Source organism: Mastomys coucha, unplaced genomic scaffold (genome assembly GCF_008632895.1).
Source record: "Mastomys coucha isolate ucsf_1 unplaced genomic scaffold, UCSF_Mcou_1 pScaffold15, whole genome shotgun sequence".
In the NCBI taxonomy this organism is placed as follows: Eukaryota; Metazoa; Chordata; class Mammalia; order Rodentia; family Muridae; genus Mastomys; species Mastomys coucha.
The window spans coordinates 64103424-64124926 of NW_022196897.1; the positions used below are offsets into that span (position 1 = coordinate 64103424).

General features: G+C 40.4%; 1 protein-coding gene across 5 annotated transcripts in view; it reads right to left on the reverse strand.

Annotated features, from left to right (window-relative positions):
• The window catches only part of Ccdc141 (coiled-coil domain containing 141), a 172335-nt gene that overhangs the window by 90351 nt on the left and 60481 nt on the right, over nucleotides 1–21503 (reverse strand). For all 5 annotated transcript variants that reach the window (XM_031370744.1, XM_031370741.1, XM_031370746.1 and 2 more), the window contains exon 6: nucleotides 18861–18977. In XM_031370744.1, coding sequence (XP_031226604.1) covers nucleotides 18861–18977 — 117 coding nt within the window. The remainder of the gene's footprint in view (nucleotides 1–18860; nucleotides 18978–21503) is intronic.

Consider the following 21503-nt stretch of genomic DNA (forward strand, 5'->3'; position numbering starts at 1 on the left):
ACCTCAAGTTCCCGTTCGTGGAGCTCCCACGGGATGAAGTGAAGCTAGGAGCTCGGCTTCCTTCATGGTATATGAGAACACAAGGGGAAGTTAGTCTGCAACCCAGGAGAAAGTCCTCATCACAACAGAGCCCTTGTCCCTTCTCAATCTCAGCCTTCAAACCTCCAGAATCTTTCAGAATCATGAGGGATGCATCAGTACTATTTGTCAGCTTTCCTGTCTATGTTACTTCAAGTTATAGCAATTGGAACTAAGATACCTGCTTGAAATCCCTGATAAGATTTGGGGGACATATATCAAAAATCCGTCATTATATTTTTTAATCATAAAGCCTAATAAGCCATGTAGAGGTAAATGCTGCATTATGGGTTTGAGCACTAATATACAGTCACACTAGAAAGGGATACAGAAAACAGGAACCAGAAGAGAATGGGGGGTAGGGAGGGAAGGGCAGAGTGACTGATGGATCACCCTATATGCAGGTCACACCATTCCTGTTACCATTACCTCTACACTCCCATTACCTGTACCTCTAAACAAACACATCTCTAACTCATTGTGTTCTATTTGTATTCATTCAAGTGTAAAAAGAGTATCTGCCCCACAATTCAGGCTCCTTGTCAGTGGAGCAAAAATGCACAACAAAGGAAGAGAAATCGAATGTCTGTGGTTATTGTTTTTGTGTTAGCCTAAACAGAGAGATTCAGATTCATTACTCATTGTAAAATAAATACCCGTCATCATGCAGTATTTTCTTCTTGATCCTAGTTTTACATATTAATGCTTCGCACTTGATGATGTATAAGCATGTCAGAAAAGAAGTAGCTTTCTACTTCATGTGGCATGAGGATTAAAAACACAACCAATAGAGAGAAAAAACTACAAGTTGGAACAAACCAGTCTTTCTGTTAATTTCTTGAGGAAGTTCAAGGTTCTTGAAATTGGACTGTTGCCAGAGTCAGCCTCATAAAGCAGTAATTACCTCTAAGATGGCTGCCTTGGCAGTGTGTTTTCTGACACCAATCTCAAACGACATTGAGGAGAGCACAAAGCAGTTTGCGAAGCATAAGAAATGTAACATCAGACTTTGAACAGCTCAGCCTGGCTCTGTCCTGGCATATCTGCTATATAAAATGCCCTGTTCTTAAATTACATTGGTTATATTGTGTGGTATAAAATAAGTCTGATTTTAGGGTCATGTGCCATTACAGTTTCCATTACTCTCACATGACACAATGAATACTACATACATGCCACAATCTAAGACCATAATACGGATAAAATGTAGCTTCATTTGTTAACAATATGTAAATTGATATTCCCTACAACTTCCTTTATTCTCTCATTGTGAAAAATATTAAATATAAATACACAATATGGTAGTATTTTCAGTGACAAGGAGTGGGCCTTAAATGTAGAAATTGTACATATTTTTTTGTAATGCCCATGGAACCAGTTTCAGTATTTATTCAACAGAAAACTATTTTGATTGAAGGATATGAAAATAAAGGTCAGTTAAGGAGTGGCATTGGGGGTGGAGGGAGTGGGAAGAGCCTATTTTAAGTGTGGTTAGTGACTATAATCTTCAAAAGTCCTCAGCTTGGCTATGTGTTTTGGTTATTGTTGTTGTTTGTTCGCTTTGCTGTGTTTTTATTCTAGTATTTGTGCAGGCTCAGAAAAGTATGTTCCACATGTTGGCATAGCCCCAAGGAAGGACCATAGAGGCTTGCTCATGGGCCTCTGTACCATGCTAACCTTTCAGGAAATTGAGGATACAGATTCCAAACTCCCAAAAATTCTCACTGACTAGAAAAGCTAGCTCATAGATGCAGGTTTCCTGCTACAGGTATTCTCAAGATTTTAACATAGATCTTTGTGTCCCCTCTTGAATAAAACTATATTTCATGGCATTAGTGTCTAAAGCACAGTAAATAGCCCTCCTGCTTCAAAACCAGCAAAGACATGTTGAGAAAGAACAAGTGTTCTTGGAGTGGCAGTCTCTGGCATACCCTCACTGTGTATGGCTGCACTTTCTTCCGGCACCTCTAGCGTGACCTCTATCACCTAATATTTGATCTTCATGAATGAGTTTCCCTTTTTCCAAGTTCTGAGCTAAGGGTAATGGGATGTTCCCCAAATATTATTGGGTAGCATGATAAACAGTATTAAGGGGAACAGGATTCTGTGCCTTGACAGTTCTAAAAAAGCTGCTATGCTGCTGTGTGCCAAGACCTTTCCGGAAGGTGATGTCATTTGAAATATTTGGGTAAACGTTCTTGACAAAGGAACCCTTTGTTTGCTAGTCATCTCAGGAGTCCAATTGTCCTGGTAGAATGTTGTCAGGAAACACACCTGTGGTTTAGAGGCCCCGAACTGCCTACTGGTTAGACTGCTAGCCCAACTTTTCCCATTTCTCTCCTTCCCTTTCCTTTCCTTTCCTTTCCTTTTCTCATATCCTTCCATTTATTTTATGTATGCATGTATGGTGTACTATGCATGTGTATGCATTGGTATCTTTTGGCATGTATGGATACACATGTGTGGGCACACGACTGTGAGTACATGTGGAGGCCTATGGTTGAGGAAGATTATTTTTAACCAGTCTTCTACTTTATTCATTGAGATGGGGTGTATCAATCAAACCCAGAGCTCACTGATATAATGGCTCTTGCTAACGAGTCTTCTCTGGGTCCACTCTCTGCACCAAGAGGCTGCAATTACAGGCCACTTATATGCAGTTCTGGGGCTCCAAATTCCAGCCCCGATGCTTGCTTGAAATGCACTTTAGCCACAGAACCATCTCTCCAGCCCTCTTCTTTCTTCGTACACTTAACGACCCACTTGATTCATCTCAAGGCTTTGTGCCATTATTTCTGCAACCTGTTAAGATCTTGAACTAATTGATCTTGAACTAAGGTGAAAAGATACTTAGATTTATGAAGATGCTGAATAAAACAGGTACACTTTTGTAACTGGCACTGACTAGAACCTTCTGCATTCATTAGCAAGGAGGAGATTTCTTAGCATGTGTCTTAGTCAGGGTTTCTATTCCTGCACAAACATCATGACCAAGAACCAAGTTGGGGAGGAAAGGGTTTATTGAGTTTACACTTCCACATGGCTGTTGATCACCAGAGGAAGTCAGGACTGGAACTCAAGCAGGTCAGAAAGCAGGAGCTGATGCAGAGGCCATGGAGTGATGTTCCTTGCGGGCTTGCTTCTCCTGGCTTGCTCAGCCTGCTCTTATAGGACCCAAGACCTCCAGCCCAGGGATGGCACCACCCACAAGGGGCCCTACCCCATTGATCACTAATTGAGAAAATGCCCCACGGCTGGACCTCATGGAGGCACTTCCCCAACTGAAGCTCCCTTCTGTGATAACTCCAGCCTGTGTCAAGTTGACACACAAAACCAGCCAGTACAGCATGCTATGCATAAGGAAGAGGCAGACAAAACCCGAATGTGGAGAAAAGGTCCATAGCCACTGTGCTTGGTAGCTTGAAGCTTTAGGACAGGGTACAAAAGGCCAACAAAGGGTTCACCGCTGCCTTTCCTATATTCGGTAGCACTGTGCTAACCTCTTTTCATGTATCATCTCAGTTAATCTTCACACACCCCCTACAAGGCCCAAGCTGTTATCCACATTAATCACAGGGCAATTAGAACTCAGAGGAATTACACACTTGCCAAGTTTCTCAGCACCACTAAGAAAAGGAGTTAGAACCTACTCTTGGGATGGTACCCATGATCAGGATGAGGCCGCTCACCTGTGCGTGACTAGCTGAGTTAGGGTACGGTCCTGTCCCAGCTCTCCACAGAGGATGGTACAGCATTTTTCTCATCATCACAGAAGAATTTACCATATTAGCTGAGGGAGCTGCTATGGTCAAACTTCCACAGGGCCCTGACTAGGCTTCCGTGATGATCAAAGTACTTCACAGAATAAATGCTGTATCTATATCTATTATAGATATTATCTATCTGTCCACATAAATAGAATAAAAATTTACTGCCTAAACAGTAATTTTGCTTTACCAGTTGGACAAAATAATAAAGCTCTTTTCTATAAATAAGGAGAAGGCCTGCTCTTTAAAAATATTTATAAATATGCCTTTAGGATAAATTTTGAAAAACACATGAGAGAAAATGTTCCAGCACAGAGCCAAGTGTGTGAACCACTCCCCCCGCCCCCATCCCGCCTTTCACACAGTCACCTGCTACTTTGAATCCTGCTAGGAAGAGTGGGCCCTGGCCTTCTGAAGAAACTCAAAGGAAACAGGTTCAGTGCTTATCTGTCTTCATTCTTAATTACATTCTTACTCGAACTCTGTGGGCATTAAACGAAGCTGGGCACATTCGTTATTCTACTCAATCTTCTCTGAAAATTGGCTCTGTTTTCTTCAGGCAATCTGCAGGCACTTTCTGCAGAGCTTCTATACCACTGCAATGATGTATTTCCCCGGGCTTTTTTTCTGAGGGGACACTTAACTGTGTTTTTTTTTTTTTTTTTTAGACAGAACTTTTTAGAGTCATCTGAATCCATCACACTTTAAAAATATATATAGTTGTCAACTTTGTCAAGGCCGGAGGAACGCAATGGAGAAACCCTGAGTTCTTTTTGCTGAGCCGTTCCCGCAGTCTCCTACGTGTTAAACTTCTTACAGGGTTTTAGTCACTTTGCAATAAAACATTTCCAGTGTGTGCCTCCACCAGCAGAAGCCAAGGTCTGCCATTTCCCTGGCTTTCCAATTAGAAGCACGTGCATATCCCTGATCCAATAAAGCCGAGTGGCAGTCTCTCAGGGTGTCTCTCTGGGTCATTCTGGTGTTTTCATTTATCACTCACATTTAGGTAACCCTTTTAAACTGGACCACTCAGTATTCCATTTGCTGTAGAAATTGTGTTTTCTCTAGTTTCCTTGATGGAAAGGGTACTTTAAAAGGGGATTAGTGTGGGTAGACAAGAAGGGGGAATGATTGCTTTTCTTTCCTTTTCTTTTCTTTTCTTTCTTTCTTTCCTTCTTTTATTTTTGTCATAGTCCTAGGCTAGATCTTCAAATGAAGTTACAGATTGTCATTAAGTAGGTTAGAAAAGTAAAATACGTTCATGAGTCCAATTTGAAAAGCAAAAGAAGAAACAAGTACAGAATGTTTAATAAGCCTTTCTTCACACAAAACTTCCCCACAGAGAAGGTCTAATAACTCCACACCTTATGATGCACTTTCATCCTGTGCTTGATATCAGAATGTAATTGTGAGGTGAGGGGAGATGGACAAATTGCAAAAGGGAATGCATCTGTAAGAGACTGAGAACGACTGACTGTGGCTGTCACTGCCAAAACCAGATGGGGCAGAAGCACAAGTTGAGTTCACGGATTGCTCCCAAAGGTCGGCTAAGTCCAAGGCCATCTTACTGCACACAGCTCATTTCCCGTTCAATCCCAAATCTATGACCCCATTTGGTTCAGCATTAGGAGGATTAACTCATTGACAGGAAATCAGAATTTTACATGATTGCATTAGCAGATGATACAAACAAACCTGGCAATTTTAATCAGAGAACATTTGAAAGTCTGCTTTGAGCAGGCATGTTTTTGAAAGAAATGTTTATGCTTTGAAGAATGGCAGCTAGCAGGAAAGCACAAGTTCTGATTATGTCGAGTTGGACAATAACTACTTTACAGGTTCCCCTCCCCCATCATGCTCCCTTCCAGGCATTTCCAGGCTGACCTGTACAACTACAGGGTCATCCTAGAGAAAAAGGAGTCCCTCACCCTCCAAGCGTGCAGAGTGCAGTGCCCAGAGGCCATGTGAACTATGCCCTTCTGTGCACATTCCCACAAAGACATGGTCCACTTACAGAAAGAACTATGTCTCACCTATGCATGAAAGAAATGTTCAATTTACCCTTTCAGTAGAGAATTCAGGAAATGAGCAGGAGGTGGGCCTGGAAGAATGTTTTTTATTCCAAACTTGCTAAATAGCTCCAGGCAAAACTTTTGCGTTTGAGTTCTCTTTCCTAGCAAATCAATGGCGCGGCACCACTTGGTGGGTGCTCCCACCTCTAGAGCAATTGTGTTAATTCAAGGACTCATCAGCTGTGCTTCACATTCTCAAATTTGAAGTGCTCCCCCAAATTGGTTTATCAGAATAATTATTCATAAATAGCCCTGCTAGCTGATATAGCCCTGGGACTGATATGCTATAATAAGCAGATATCCCCCAAATCAATTTCTGAATATGAATTAGATTGTTCTCTCATTTCAAGAAGAACAAAACAAGCAAACCTTCCACCCCCACCCCGCCCCCACCCCCAAATCCCAAGCTTGGAAGATTCTTGGTGTTTTTATTTTTATTTTTTTCACTTTCTAGTGTTTGGCCGCTGAGTGGAGCCCATAGTCCAGCGGTGCAGGACAGGTGTTTGTGGTCTGCATTGAAGCAAACGGCTATGTGACACTATAAAGTTCGAAAGCAAATTGTAAAAATAATAAAGCACGTGATAAGTAAATCTCCAGACGTGAGTTCAAGTGAATCCGCTTGTTCGCCCTTAGTTTTAGGGTTTTAATAAAGTGAGGAATTGGGAGCCTGATATGGACAAGATTTATGTTTTCTGAGAACCACCAACCACCCTTTTCTCCAGTGGCTCATCTTTTGCTGTATTCTTTAGATTTCTTGCCCTCTTCAAACATTTTTTCTCCTAGCTGATTACAACTTTATTCAGATTGGTGTTTCTATTTCCAATCAAAATTAATTAAAGCCTGACTGGCCCAAATATTTTTTGTTGAACATAATGTATCTACAATCATATTGACCTATGGGCTAGTGAAGTATTTATATTCTCTCTCTTCATTATAGGAACAAACCCTTGCCTCTAGTGGTAGGAAAGACATCATCTGCCTTCAAACAAAATGTAGTCAAGACTAGAATTTCATCCCCGAATCTCTCCTTCTGGAGGCTCTGATGCAGCTTGTGACTCAGCGGAACCACAGCACTCGGACTCTATGTTCAATAATCTGTGAAGAGGTGGCAAATGACACTGGGATGGAGGGAACATTTTATAACTCTCACACTGAATAGGAAATAATCTAACACATTCTTCAGCATCCCTTAGAGATAGCTGACTAACATAAAAGGGATTGTGGTGAGCTCAAATGGGAACCGAGTAAATGTTTAAAGGAAAGGACAGTCCCTTCTGATTAGAGAATCTGAGATGGCCTCTCACGGGTCTTTGAACATGGGCAGGAGTTCTGGCTCCAGAGCTTGGAGGTGGGACTGGATAGAAGGCAAGGGGTGATGCTTGTAGAAGAAACAGCCCTGGCCAGAGCACAAAGTCAAGGCAAGGCGGGGTGAGGGGGTCTGGATCATAAGAGCAATGCAGCTGACCCAGAGCAAGACTTTCACAAGCATTTCCTATGGGCAGAGATGTCTAAGATGAGGCGTAACATCAGTAGGTGAGAGTGCTCAAGGCAGATGAGGACTGTGAGAGGTAGGAAGTAAAAATGACTAAGAAATGAGGGAGGGGTTGAGAATGGAGAGTCAGGGCTGGAAAGATGACTCAACAGTTAAGAGCACTGGCTGTTCTTCTAGGGACCTGGGTTTGATTCCCAGTACCCACGTAGTACCTCATATCTGCCCATGACTCTAGCCCCAGGGGATAAAACACTTTCTCCTAGCCTCCCTGAGGCACTAGGCACACATGTGGTACACAGACACACATAGAGCAAAATACCCATGCACAAGATAAAATTAATTAATTAATTAATTAACTAATAAAAGCTGAAACAAGGAATTGACATGATAATTAAGGAAACTGCAAGGCTGATATAAATAAACATTTTAGTGGATCCAATCAAAATAGTTATGCCAGTTGTTTCGGAACCTTCCAGAATGATGGCGCAACATAGAGACAGGGTGATTGAATTGATACAGCAGCCACTGTGGCCCAGGCTTAGTGGTCCATGCAGCCAAAGAATGGAATGGAGATTGTGAGACAGCAGCTCCAGATGAGGCTGCGATGAAATAAGGGATGGGTTCCAAAAACAAAGTTCCTTGGGGAAGCTTAAGGCTGGGAACTGGGTGCTCACCAACTGCACATTACAGTAGCACAGAAGGTCATAGTGTTTTGAGACATGACCATGTTAAGCACTGACAAAATGCTTTGCAGGCAGCCACAGAAAGTACACTTATTCCACCATTACCGTATGGTTATGCATCATTAAAAAAAAAAGGAACTACAAGAAGCCGTGCTTTGTGGGAATTTCCACTTAATGATTGACCAATGATAAAGAATCAGGAAGAAGAGGAGGCAAAAAAGAAAGCCAAACCCAAACAGAATGAGCTGGGGTTCCAGATCGCATGGCCCCAGCCTAGCAACTTCTTGCCACAGTAGGCTGCGTTTTGGAACTCAGCATATTTCTGAGGGAGTTTTAAAATGCAAGTTTGCCTTGGAAATTAAAAGGGTATGGCTCATCGAGCTTGAAACTAACCCCAAGTAAAGGCAAGAACTGGGTTACTAAAAAAAATAAAAAATAAAAATAAAACTCATTGTTTTATGGATTTTCCCAAGGCTCACTGGCAAACTCAATACTATTTATACAGATTTGTGACTGCTAGTGATGGAATTGTTTCTAACTTATGTTCTGTGAAAAATGACATCTGCTTATAATTGGGAGGTTCATTTAGAAATCAGGCAAGTAAAACTAATCATTCAGTGAAATGAAGACAGAGGGACTGAGATGGGTGGATGCAGGTATCTTAAGGTTTGGAGCACGTGGCTAATTCTGCCTTGAGGTGGTACGGAGTTGATTTTCAATGCAGACAATGCTGTGCAAAGAAAGCAGACTCTACTCCATTTCACAGGCTTTTCTTCGCAGTCATCAGATCCAATGTGGATCGATTTGTTTTTATCGTATCTTCACAAATTTTGTGATCTTCAGTGAAGGACATCATGGAATAACTAGAGATTCAACATTGCAATGGTGAGTTTCTCTGTATAAGTTAACATACACAGAGATTCAACATTGCAATGGTGAGTTTCTCTGTATAAGTTAATATACACAGAGATTCAACATTGCAATGGGTGAGTTTCTCTGTACAAGTTAATATACACAGAGATTCAACATTGCAATGGTGAGTTTCTCTGTATAAGTTAATATACACAGGCATGAGAAGAAGGCACCTCCACATGCCTGTGAAATGCTAAGAAAATATTTGACAACCTGAAAACTGGTTATTTGAATTCCGGATATTTCCCCACACCTCCTGAAGCACCAAAGAAATATACAAGTAGTTCCTTTATACTGAATGTTCCATTTCAGTGATACTTAAGGAAGATAATAACACAGTTTCACTCATGAAACAATTATGGTCATGTTTTTTTTCCCTTCCCCCAACTCCTTCCAGTTCATCTCTGCTCCTTACCCCTACATTTTCAAAGGGATAATCAGACATTTTGAATGCTTATCTTTTGATCTTCAATCACTTGTGTAATGGGTCCAAGGGGAATGGAAATAAGCAGCAACAAGAAACCAAGTTCCAAGCATGGACAATCTTGTCCATAACCTCAGAGACTAGGGATCTATCTAGATTTATATTATCATGGCTGGAGAGATGGCTCCTGCACTTGTTGCTCTTGCAGAAGACCAGGGTTTAGTTCCCAGCACCCACATAGTGGCTCACAACCACCTGTAACTCCAGTTCCAGGAGATCTGATGCCCTCTTCTGACCTTTGCAGCCACCAGCCATGCCATACACAAGGTGTACATATGTGCATGCGGGCTGCAGCCACCAGCCATGCCATACACAAGGTGTACATAACTTATATATATATATATCAATCTAAGACAGATGTAAATTTACACTTTGTGTGTTCTAATAATGGCTACAATTCATACTGTCTTTGGGAACTTTACAACTTACATTTCTTGGATTTCACTGGTTTGGTTTTGCTGTTGTCGTTGCTTTGTTGTTTGTTTTTCTTTATATCTTTGACCTCCAAAGTGTGGTTCAAAGAGCAACATCAGGAGCACTCCATAGGAGTTTGCTCCAAATGCAGACACTGCTGCAACCACATCCTAAGCCTGATATCTCAAATCGTCTTGTAGTTTGAGAACCTTTGGTCTACAGATCTATGCAAAAGCAATCTTTTTTTTTCCCAGTTAGACAGATGAACATAGCAAAGGCTGTAAAGGAGGGGTGCACGTGCCATGATCTTACATACAGAAAATCCAGTGGAATTCTCAAACCCTCCCAGAAGCAACACACTTTCACTCTCAAATCCACTGTGCTCCTAAGGAGTAGCAATGGCCAATCCGGGAACTAGAAGGCCATTATTATTGTAACATTAGAAAGAATAAAGGAGCCAGGGATAAATTTAATGGAAAAAGTATAAGACTAGTACGCTGAAATTTACTTATCAGCATTGAAAGGGCGGAGAGATGCAGTAAAAGCATAAATAAATGAAAATTTAATATTGGGAAGATGGCAATACTAGAGACTGGAAGAGATGGCTCTGTGGTTAAGAGCACTGGCTGCTTTTCCAGGAGATGTGGGTTTGATTCCCAGCACTTACAGTGACAAATGACCCATCTGCAACTCCAGGCCCAGGGGATCCTACATCCTCTTCTTGCCTCTGTGGGCACCACATGCATGTGGTAAACAGACATACATGCAGACAAACACCCAGGCATATAACATAAAAAAATTTAAAAAGAAAAAAATTAAGACAGTAATACTCCTCCAACTATTTAGATACAGAATCATTCTTGGCAGGCTCTGCAGGGAGTTACCTGAGTTACCTGAAGAAATGGAAGGCTGATCGTAATGTTCACATGAAGCTGCAGGGCAACTGGAAGAGCCAAAATGGCCTTTAAAAATATTGAGATGGAAACAAAAAAGAGACCTGACACTTCCACACTTCCTTTTTTCCTTTCAAATTAAAATGATGTGGCACATCAGTGTAACAGACTTAGACCCATGGAATAGGGACAAGAATCCAGAAGGAAGCCCCAGCATGTGCAGCTATTGATAGAAGTGCCAATATCACTTAATCAGGAAAACGCTTTTATTCAGTTCCTGAAGTGAAAAAACTCTAGACAACCACATGAGAAAGAATGAAGTCAATCCCCTGCCTCATACCATACACCAAAATCTACGCTATACAGAATAACCACCTAAATACAAAAGCTACAACATCCCTCAAAGGAAACACAAGAATAATCTTTGTGACCTTAGATTTAGCAGTCACAGCACAAAAAAAAAAAAAATGAAAATGAAAAACCCATAAACAACAGCATTTAAAATAATTGGACTTTATAAAAATTAAAAGCTTCTGCTCATGGAAGGGTGCTATGGTTAAGGGGTTATAAGGAAATCTCCTCAAAAAAAAAAATGTGCACAACAAACAACCATGTAAAAAGGCTACGCTAGGTCTCCACACACAGGATGATGAAACAAAACAAAACAAAATGGCAAGTGTTGGGGGACACTGGGCAACTGGACCCCTTGATTATAGGATGGTCCGTATGGAAGGTATTAAAGTGACTCCCCAGTGAGTTAAACAGAAACAGCATATAACAGCAATTATACATACGTACATACACACACACACATACATACATACATACATACATACATACATACATACACAAACACACATACATACACACACATGGTCTCTACATGCTTTGTCAGAAGCAAACTGTACAAATACACAACCTCGCATATTTTGCTTCAGTAGTATTCACATTCACCAGCTTCAAGGTTAAGACCAGCTTCCATGAGTCATTAGCTGGTCTGGTTTTCCAAGTCATTGAAAAATATTTTCCAGTTGTGGTTGACTTCACAAACTAGCTCTATGGTCTTGGCCCCAAGTTCCTATAAACAGTGTCATTTGAATATCTAGTGAAAAGTGCCAGTGCTATGGTCCCACAGAAACTTTATTCAAGGGGAAAAAGTCTACCTTGAAGCTTTCTATTATGAGACAAGAAAGTAAAGTAAAATTTCCTGCAAGTCAATTTGAGTAATTTGCACGCATAATTCCCACCTATACAGCTAGTATACGTGCCTCCTTATAATCGCTTTCTCATTCTGTCTTTGTAATTGAACAATACAGTTTTATTTTGTGAAAAAAATACACAAAACTAATCACAGAAAATTAATACCATAAAAAATGTAAAAAAAAAAAAAAAGAAAATTAACACCATATATAGTATGTGGGTACATATATATTCCTTCCTATTGAAAATAAGTAGAAGACATAAAGATAAAATTCAACACCTTTATGTATTTCTGGTGCCATCTCAGGCTCTATAAACAAACAAACAAACAAACAAACTGATCCAATTTTATTCTCTTTTTGTAAAAGCAGGACAGTAATTGCTGCCTACTTGTCTGCTGGTTTTAAGGATTAAATATGTTCATATACAACCATGTTCAGCAAAATGCTTGGCATATGGATTCACAATGGCAGTAAAATAAATAAAAAGTTTACAAAATTTACCTAGTGACACTTAGTATGTTTACAATGTTGTGTGTCACTAATAATTTCCATGGCCCCCAAAGGACAAATCAGGCCCGTTAAACAGTCAATATACCCCTCTCCCCGACCCCTAGCCAAACACTAATTTGCTTTTGGTCTCTACGGATTTCCTCTTCTGTATGAATTACATAAATGAACGTGTACAAGCTGACCTTTTATGTTTGGCTTCTTCCAGGTCTGTTCTCACTGTGATGTAGTACTTCATTCTCTTTAGGGCTGAGAAATATTTTATTATATGGATATACTACACTATTTTATCTATGTATCTAAGTTACTTCTACCCTTTGTCTGCTACAGTGAGCACTCATGTACATGATTTTGTGTGAGCATCTATTTTCAGTTCTCTTCCATATGTATATATGTATGTATGTATGTATGTATGTACATATATAACCACATATATATGTGTATATATGTATAGATATGTATATATACACACATAGAAACACAACTATACATAATATAACAAATATACACACATCTGTAAGAACCATGAGAGTATGGGTATGCATGAATAAAACCTTTAAGTCCCTTGTAAATTTAAGCATGAGTAAAGTCTTTTTTTTTCCCGTATTTTAGATTTATTTATTTCATTTATATGAGTACACTGTAGCTGTCTTTAGATACACCAGAAGAGGGCATCGGATCCCATTACAGATGGTTGTGAGCAACTGTGTGGTTGCTGGGAATTGAACTCTGGACCTCTGGAAGAGCAAGCAGCCAGTGATCTTAACCAATGAGTCATCTCTCCAGCCCTAGTATAAGTTCTTATGGGGTAATTGTTACACACAGTCTCTGCCTCTAGGTTTGATAGGAAATCTGGGAGAGACACTTGCATTGCATGGCTGAAAGTCTCTCTAGAAGATGCAAATTAATAACCTCCATCGCCAAAGAGACTAGGACGTGTCTCTAAAGTTACTTCTGTCCTCACTACCCTCCTATTTTCAGCCTCCCTTCTCATCTGCTCATGCTGACTTTCTGCAGAGCAGGTTCCCTTGTTTGGAGGGCATCTCATTGCCCATCAGCTCCCAAGAGCTTATTCACAGGTGCAAGGTGTAGACAAGTAGCAAGATGAGGCATATTCATCTTTAAAGGGGAATGGTGTGTTTTGTGGGAAGTTCTTGGGTGTGCATGCCCTTTCTAAAGAAACAAAACAACAAACAAACAAACAAACAAAAAACTGGACTCTAGCCAAAACCTTGTATGTCTTATGTGGAATGGTAAGCTTGGCGATGCCAGATCTTTGAAGGTTTTTTTTTAAAGGTTTTATTTATTTTTATTTTGTGTAGATGGGTGTATGAGTATTTTGCCTGCATGTATGTAAGTGTATCACATAATTGCAGTGCAAGAAAGGCACTGGATCCCCTGGATCTAGAGTTATTAACAGTTCTAAATTGCCAAGCAGTGCTGGCAACTGGACCCTGGTCCTCTGCAAGAGCAGTAAGTGCTCTTAACCACTGAGCCACCTCTGCAGCCCCTGAGACCTTTCAGGCTTTAGAAGAGCCCAAACTCTGTTGTTATTGTTGTTCTAGTTGTTGTTTTGTGTTTTTTAAATTTAAAAACACTAATATTTTAAGCTTGACAGTGAGTTGTTTCTATTTTTATTTTTTTAGCCTTATGTGCCCAAACAGGTACAAAGACTCTCTGGCAATGAGACCCAGATATCAACAATCTTCCAGCATTTCTCAGGATTCTGTGTGTAGCCAGCACTGAGAAGCCTGGGCCCCAATACTCCACACGTCACCAACTGCTAAGGGCCAAACTGTATGGAGGGTTGAAGCCATGGGAGCCCAGATTGGACTATGTAACTGATTCTGACCTAAAAGGCTGCAATTAAGCCTTAGGACTTCAAGTTGACTTACGTGCCATCCAAGGATTTAAAATCATCTGCATTTGCTATTCTCTTTTCAGTTACATACATGAATAGATAATTTTATACTAAGTAAAGATGGCAGAGCTAAAACAATGAGTCATACTTCAAGGTTCAGCTCAACTATTTCAACACACCCTGAAAACTAAGGAGAGCCATGGAAGTTACTCTGTTTCTTGATTTGAATGTATTCCAGCTAGAAACAATGGAGACATTTTTGCAATTTATTTAGAAAAGACTTGCTGGCTAGTCTCGCCATGGGAAGCCCAGGCACCTGCCTTCCCTGTAAACCTGATTACTTATGTGAGTTTCAGTAATGACCCCCCAACTTGATGCCTTATTTCTGATCAATTCTCTTTGAAAATGACATCCCATTCCTCTCCACATGCCCACACACAAACATGAGTTCAGAATGCTGTGTGCTGCATCCTATTTGGGGTATATAAAAATTGAATCCTTTCTCAAAGGAATGAGATTATTGAAAACCATCTGAAAGTCTGGCTGAAGGATGTAAAAGCAAACATTTTGGGAGTACTACTCTCAGGTAAGTGCTTGCACTAGCATTTTCTCCAAAATTACTAAGTTCCACTTTCCAGGTGCCTGTGAAAATGAGGCATGGAGAAGCAATGAGTACCCAAGGTTCTGAATGATACAGCAGGAAATTAAACCCTGTTTTGTTGTAGTTTGGTTTTGGTTTTTGATGTACATAGATACAACCCATCACACCATAGTACATATCCCCTGAACATAGGCTAGTCGGGAGTAAGGGGGAGGAAAAATTAGGTCAGGACTAAGGACATTCTGCTTCATTGGTCCTCTTTTATATACTGTCTTTAAAAACAGAAGATCATCGAAGTGGCTGAGGAAAATCTCTAAGTGGCCAAGGTCCCCAAGTACACCCAGAACTGTGCACAGAGCTGCTCTCTAGTCAGCTGGCTGGCATGACCTCTCTGGCCCTGTGCTTAGAAGGGCGCACGCCTGGCTACATGCACTGGCATTACCAAGCTGGCACTCTCAATAGCTTGTTCAGACAAGCCTTCATAGTTTCATTTTGCTCTATGTATCACAGATTGGGGAGCTAGTCCCCTCTGTAGGACCAGCAATTTGGGTACAGCATTAGGGAGCATGAAATAGCTAGTAAGAGTTGTGGTCCCTTCAACTGGGACCCCTAGAAAGGTTGATTCTACTGGGATTCAATCCTCCAACTATGTCATAACCATTGCCATGTAAAACCAGAGTGGCTGTGATTACATGAAGGATTCCCTAGTGAGATCAGGCCCCATAGGAGAGAGAAGATCATGAGACCCTCACCTGAGATCCCAGCCACTCAACCCTGATAATGCTCCCAGGCTGCATGCCATTCTTCCCCAGCTGGGTATTGAGCCAGGCATGTAAAAGGAAATAGGAAGTAGAAGGTTGACTGGGATTGGAACTCCAGGGAGGAAGCTTTATTTGAAAGTGTATCACCCATGCTGGGCTGTACTTTTCAGTGATGCACCTATAAATAAATAACCTTCATCTGTGATTCTGTAAGGAATCCTAGTAAGCTCACTGATCACCAAGATGGACTGGAATGGAAAGATATCTGTCTCTTCAGGAAAAATAACACAGCAGCATCCGGGGCATGTGACTGTCTGGAATAGAATAATGTGGACTTCCAAACAGTAGATATTCTGGAGAGAATTTTTTGAGTTGAATGTACTGAAAGGTGGTATGTATGCAGGCTGCTGAGTTGAGTGGGAGTCATCAAGTCTTACCAAGCTGTGAGTCCTATGAACTATACAGTAAATGGCACATGTGCTAAGATATGCCCATGGATGAGATACTAATATGACTGTTCTTTCTAGTTGGATTTAAGGCCAACTTTGTAAGAGGAAGCACATGCCTGGTATTGTGAATTTGGCCAAGAGCTAAGGGTTTGGGAGTATAGAGAGAATCACTTATGACATCACCTGTCAATAAAAAAGCCTATGGTCGATTATCAGATACAGGGAATAGGAGGTGGGACAGTGGCAAGAAAAGAGAGGATGCTGGGAAATAATGAGAGGCCTAAGAGGTTCATGCAGGAACAGAGAGGAGGTTAGAAGCATGGGAGTTGAGCAGAGGTAACTAGCCACATAGATGAACTCAGAAAAGAATACAGAGGAAATTGTCCTGGCGCATGAAGCTGAGAGGTAACGAACCATGTGGAAGACATAGACTAGCTTGAATGGGTTAAAGAAGTTATGAGCTAGTTAGGGAATGAGCCAAAGGTTATGGCCTAGGCTTCTTTTCATTGATAAAAAAAAAGAAGAAGGGAAAAAGAGTTTTATTTATTGCAGGGGATCTTACAAGCACCAAGGAAAAACCTCCTACTAATATTTTATAAAGTGGTAGAGTATCAAGCTTCCCTCTGAATTTGTATCGTACTACATTGTATGGTTCTCAGGCTTCTTCAGAAATGTGTCTCCCTGCAGTGGATGATGGATAACTGAAAACTCACAACTGGTCAGAGTGTAGAACTCTCAGCTGCCCCTGGGGTTTCAGCTTGACTTCTCTACATTGTAGACACTCCACTCAGATCTTCTTCTGTCTGTCCTTATGATTACCTACCTTCACCTGCTATCCATTCAGCCACCCATTCCTTCATCTGGAACCAGTACTGATGTTTTAGCTCTGAAACTGTACTCAACTCTATAGTTTTTCTTTCAGTCCTGTGGCCTTGCAGTGGCTTGATTCACAGCCAACACATCTTCTCTAGCTCTGCTGGATGTGATCTTATCCATTCAGAGATTTTGTAGAGAAAAAAATATATGTGTATTCCTTAACAAGTATAAATATATGTATTTGTTATAGATATCTATAACAAATATATACATATATGGATAACTATATATATGTGTGTGTGTATATATACACACACATATTATGTGATTTATAGTATGATGTGATCTGAATTAATGTTAGTAATTAAAATATTCATCTCAGCCAAAGCTTTCAAGGAAAGTGGGAATATCTGGCAAATTGCTGCCTTTGACATTGTTGTAGCTTGTCTTACAACAAGACAAGCTTATTCAAATAATTCTGACTGTGAAAAGAAACAAATGTGTTCATCTATAGTCCTTACATAGCAAGTTCATGGCCCTTTTCTCTTTATACACTACATAGTTTCAAATGTGAACTGTGAACAACACCAGACACAGTACATTCCTAGAACCAAAGTCATAGGTGAATATTCAAGTGGAGACAACTCTCATTACTTCATATGCACAGTCACAGAAATCCAAGTATGTCTAACTTATGTGAGCATGCTGTTCTTGTTCCTGTGTTTTCAAAAGTAAGTATCCTATGCAAGTTGAATCATTCCTGGTTCTCAATATATAAGGATATTGATAGAATCATTCTCACTGATAAAGTTTGATACATATAGAATAAATTACTATATTACTTCAATGAAAAACCTTAACATGCAAATAAATCTGAAAATGTTTTAAATGAGCAGTTATTATAGGGTAATTTTTCTTTTGTAATTGCATGTTTTTAACAATCATTTAAACATTGAGACTAGACTTGTGAAGATCTACAATATACTTGAAGCATTCAAGCACAGCAAGAAGGTAACATGAAACTAAGAATGTCATGTCCTTAGAATATTTAACCCTAATTAAATACAATCTATCCCTGCAAGCCTTCTATCAAGTCTCAAATGAGTATGTGGTTGGTCTTCCTTGCTTTCAGCCACTAACAAGTGTCTCACAACTTTCATGACCCAGGAAACTACTAACCATCTACGATGTTCTAGAGTAATTCCCTGTACTAGGTCACCAAAATAAGCTTTAGTTCTCTACAGACCACCTGCAAGTGATGCCTGGCTGGGAACCCATTCCTTGCAAAACAGAGGAATGTGAAGCAAGTGAGGGAGAGGGAGGATGAAGTTGAGAGCAGTAAGTGAGCCTGGAAACCAGCGAGGTGACCATGTGGTGTGCAGAAAACAATCAAACAAAACCATCGCACCAGCAAAGAACCACTCTGCAAAAATATAGTGAAGTTTAATATTGAAGAGCTGGGATCCTGGATTAGACAGAATCAAATTCCACCTCTCCCTGGGATAAGACATAACTTTGATGAAGCCACTCTCTATACCCAAGCCTCTGCTTTGTTTGTTCAGTCAAATCATTAAAAAAAATGAATAAATTTCTCAGGGGTCTGTGATCATTTAATGAAAGCATCTCTTATACTCAGAGTAGACAATAATTATGACATGTGAGTGTGTGTGTAGATGTGAGTGTATGTGTAGATGTGTATGTGTGTGTGTGTGTAAGTTGCGGTCTTACTGTTACTTTAGAAGATACTGGGTAGTATCTAGAAGATTACCCATTGCTCTAGTGATCATTTCTATGCAATCTATAAATGATTCAAGCATATTCCAAGAGCAATCTTGCTTGCATTTCCCATTTATTTTAATGTTTCTTACCTTTGCTTTGACTATCAGGCCCTCATGCTCGCAGATTAGCTCTTTGTTGTCTGAAAGTGATGAACCCAGACTCTGTTCCTGCAGATCTCTTATTGTTCTCTGAAACCAACTAGAAACCTGGGAAAGAGGAGAGAAGACAGGACCAATATTTAAATGATCGGGATAGCAGATTTAAACTCAGACATGGTACTGCTACCTTTCAAACCAAAGTATTTCAATCTCTTTCTTTTTTTCCCAAGAACTATGTGTCATAAGGCTTACCTGACTTTTTTCTTTGTTTTTTGCATTTTTTATTAGATGTTTTCTTTATTTACAATATCTCCTTTCCCAAGTTCCCCTCCAACAAAAAGAAAAAACATAAAATAAAATAAAACAAAAAACAAACCCCTGTTCCCTCCCCCTTCTACTGCCCACCCCCTCCTGCTTACTGGCCCTGGCATTGCCCTACACTGGGGCATAGAACCTTCACAGGGCCTCTCCTCCCATTGATGACCAACTTGGCCATCCTTTGCTATACATTAGTCCCACCATGTGTAGATCTCTTTCTACATACACTAATTTATATAGGATGTTAATATCATCCAGGTTTTTAATGTTCTCTTATTTCAGCCTCTCAATGCTTAAGGGAAAAGAAAGACAAAATAACCAGAGAAAAGCACAGGGATTGGCTGCTTAGCAGCTCAGTGGATTAAAGGCATATGGAATGAGTCAGCATCTTCTCGAAAAGCTGCAGTGCGTTCCCATGCAGTCCATGCATCTTGCTCCCTTCATAAATATAACTTTCTTTCCATATATAAACGTGAATCTGACTATAGTTACACAGACCCAGTTAATGATATTGAACAGCATATGTGGAATCATATTTTCTAGTATACAAAAAGAAAATACAAAAAAGTTATTCCATTTGCAGTTGCTGGTAGAAATCTGTATTGAGAAATGAAATGAAACAGTTATTAAACTCCACTGACATTGTAAGAACAGGACTCAAGATCCACAATATCTGCTGTCTTGACGCTGTGTGTTATGTGTCCTGAGTCAACTATACAACAGATACCTGCTTCTATATAGTATTATCCCCGAATCCTATCAGAATGACTAATTTGTAAGAGATTGCACTATAAACTAGGTATGCTACTAGTTGGTTTGAGAGCATCATCTTCGTTTTTCTCAATAAGGCCAGAACAAGAACAATATAACAATACAAAGAAACAGAAGTAAATGAATTTGGAGAGCCGAAGCAGTTTATCTAGAGACAGATGGTAACAGCAGAGGAGGGATCTGCCCCTACTGTACATAATTCCAAAATCCATGCTCTTCTGCTGTGCCCTACCACTATGCTCATGTCACCTACAGTCTTTCAGCCCTGTTGTCTGGGGATACCGTTGCCAGCCCTCAAAGATGAAAATTGGCAGCCTGCTCAAAATGGTGGGCATAGCCAAGAGTCATACTGTGTCTTTCTGAGGCCTCGGTTATCTTGTCTGCACAGCCACAGGCTTTCTTCCAGCTCCTGTAACAGGAAGGAATACATGTAGCAGGAGGCTGAGAAAAGGGTATCAGACTGAAAATGTGCCTCACGCCCCACAGATGGCAGCCGGAGAGGCTCACCCCAATGAGATGCCTGTGGGCCCTGAGGGAGCTGGTGTGGCAGCTGATCTTGAGAGCAGAAGGTCTAAACTAACTCAGCATTTTCCCAGCACAGAATAGGGAAGAAGTTATGGAGCAATAGGGTTTCTCCAGCTTACCAAAATGCTAGTTCATTATCAATGCAAAAAAACAAAACAAAACAAAACAAAAAAACAAACAAACAAAAAAACCCCAAACAAACCCACATTTACCCTGTAGCCATTTTTATGTGAAATTCATCTTCTTTGTAATATTGGTAAACTATGTGATATATAGTTCACATTATATAAATACGTGTGTAATCTTTGAAACCATTTTTTCCGACATCCAATTAGAACTAGATAAGTACAAGGTACACAGAAGAAGTCACAGAGGGCACTTAAAGAAGAGCACTAAAATTTATTTTACTTTTAGGTAAAATAATTTCTTGCAACAGTGCCAGTGAATGCTTACACAAATGTGAGCAGAGGGGTGATTTGGGGAGGTTTCCTCAAAGAGAGCATGAGAATAACTAACTCCCTGAAATTATTTACTTGTTGAGGACCAGAAGTTAGTGTTTTCTATTCCTAGCTAAAGTTAGGGTGGGGGTAGACATCTCAAGAATGTTTTATTGTGGGCCAGCTAATATGGATGCTGAGTGAATGAAACAAAGGAAGAAGCAGGTGTTCGTTAATCTCCCTAAACAGGTGAGAAGCCTGAAGCTGCAGATAATCCTATTTAATTTGTGAGTCAAATATTAGTCATCTAACACATGTCAGAGATGATGAAACCTAGAAGGGAGGGAGGAAAATTCTGTGATGATTATTTCTTCTCCTTCTCCTTCTCCTTCTCCTTCTCCTCCTCCTCCTTCTCCTCCTCCTCCTCTTCCTCTTCCTCCTCTTCCTCCTCCTCTTCCTCCTCTTCTTCCTCTTCCTCCTCTTCCTCCTCCTCCTCTTCCTCCTCTTCCTCCTCCTCTTCCTCCTCTTCTTCCTCTTCCTCTTCTTCCTCTTCCTCCTCTTCCTCCTCCTCTTCCTCCTCCTC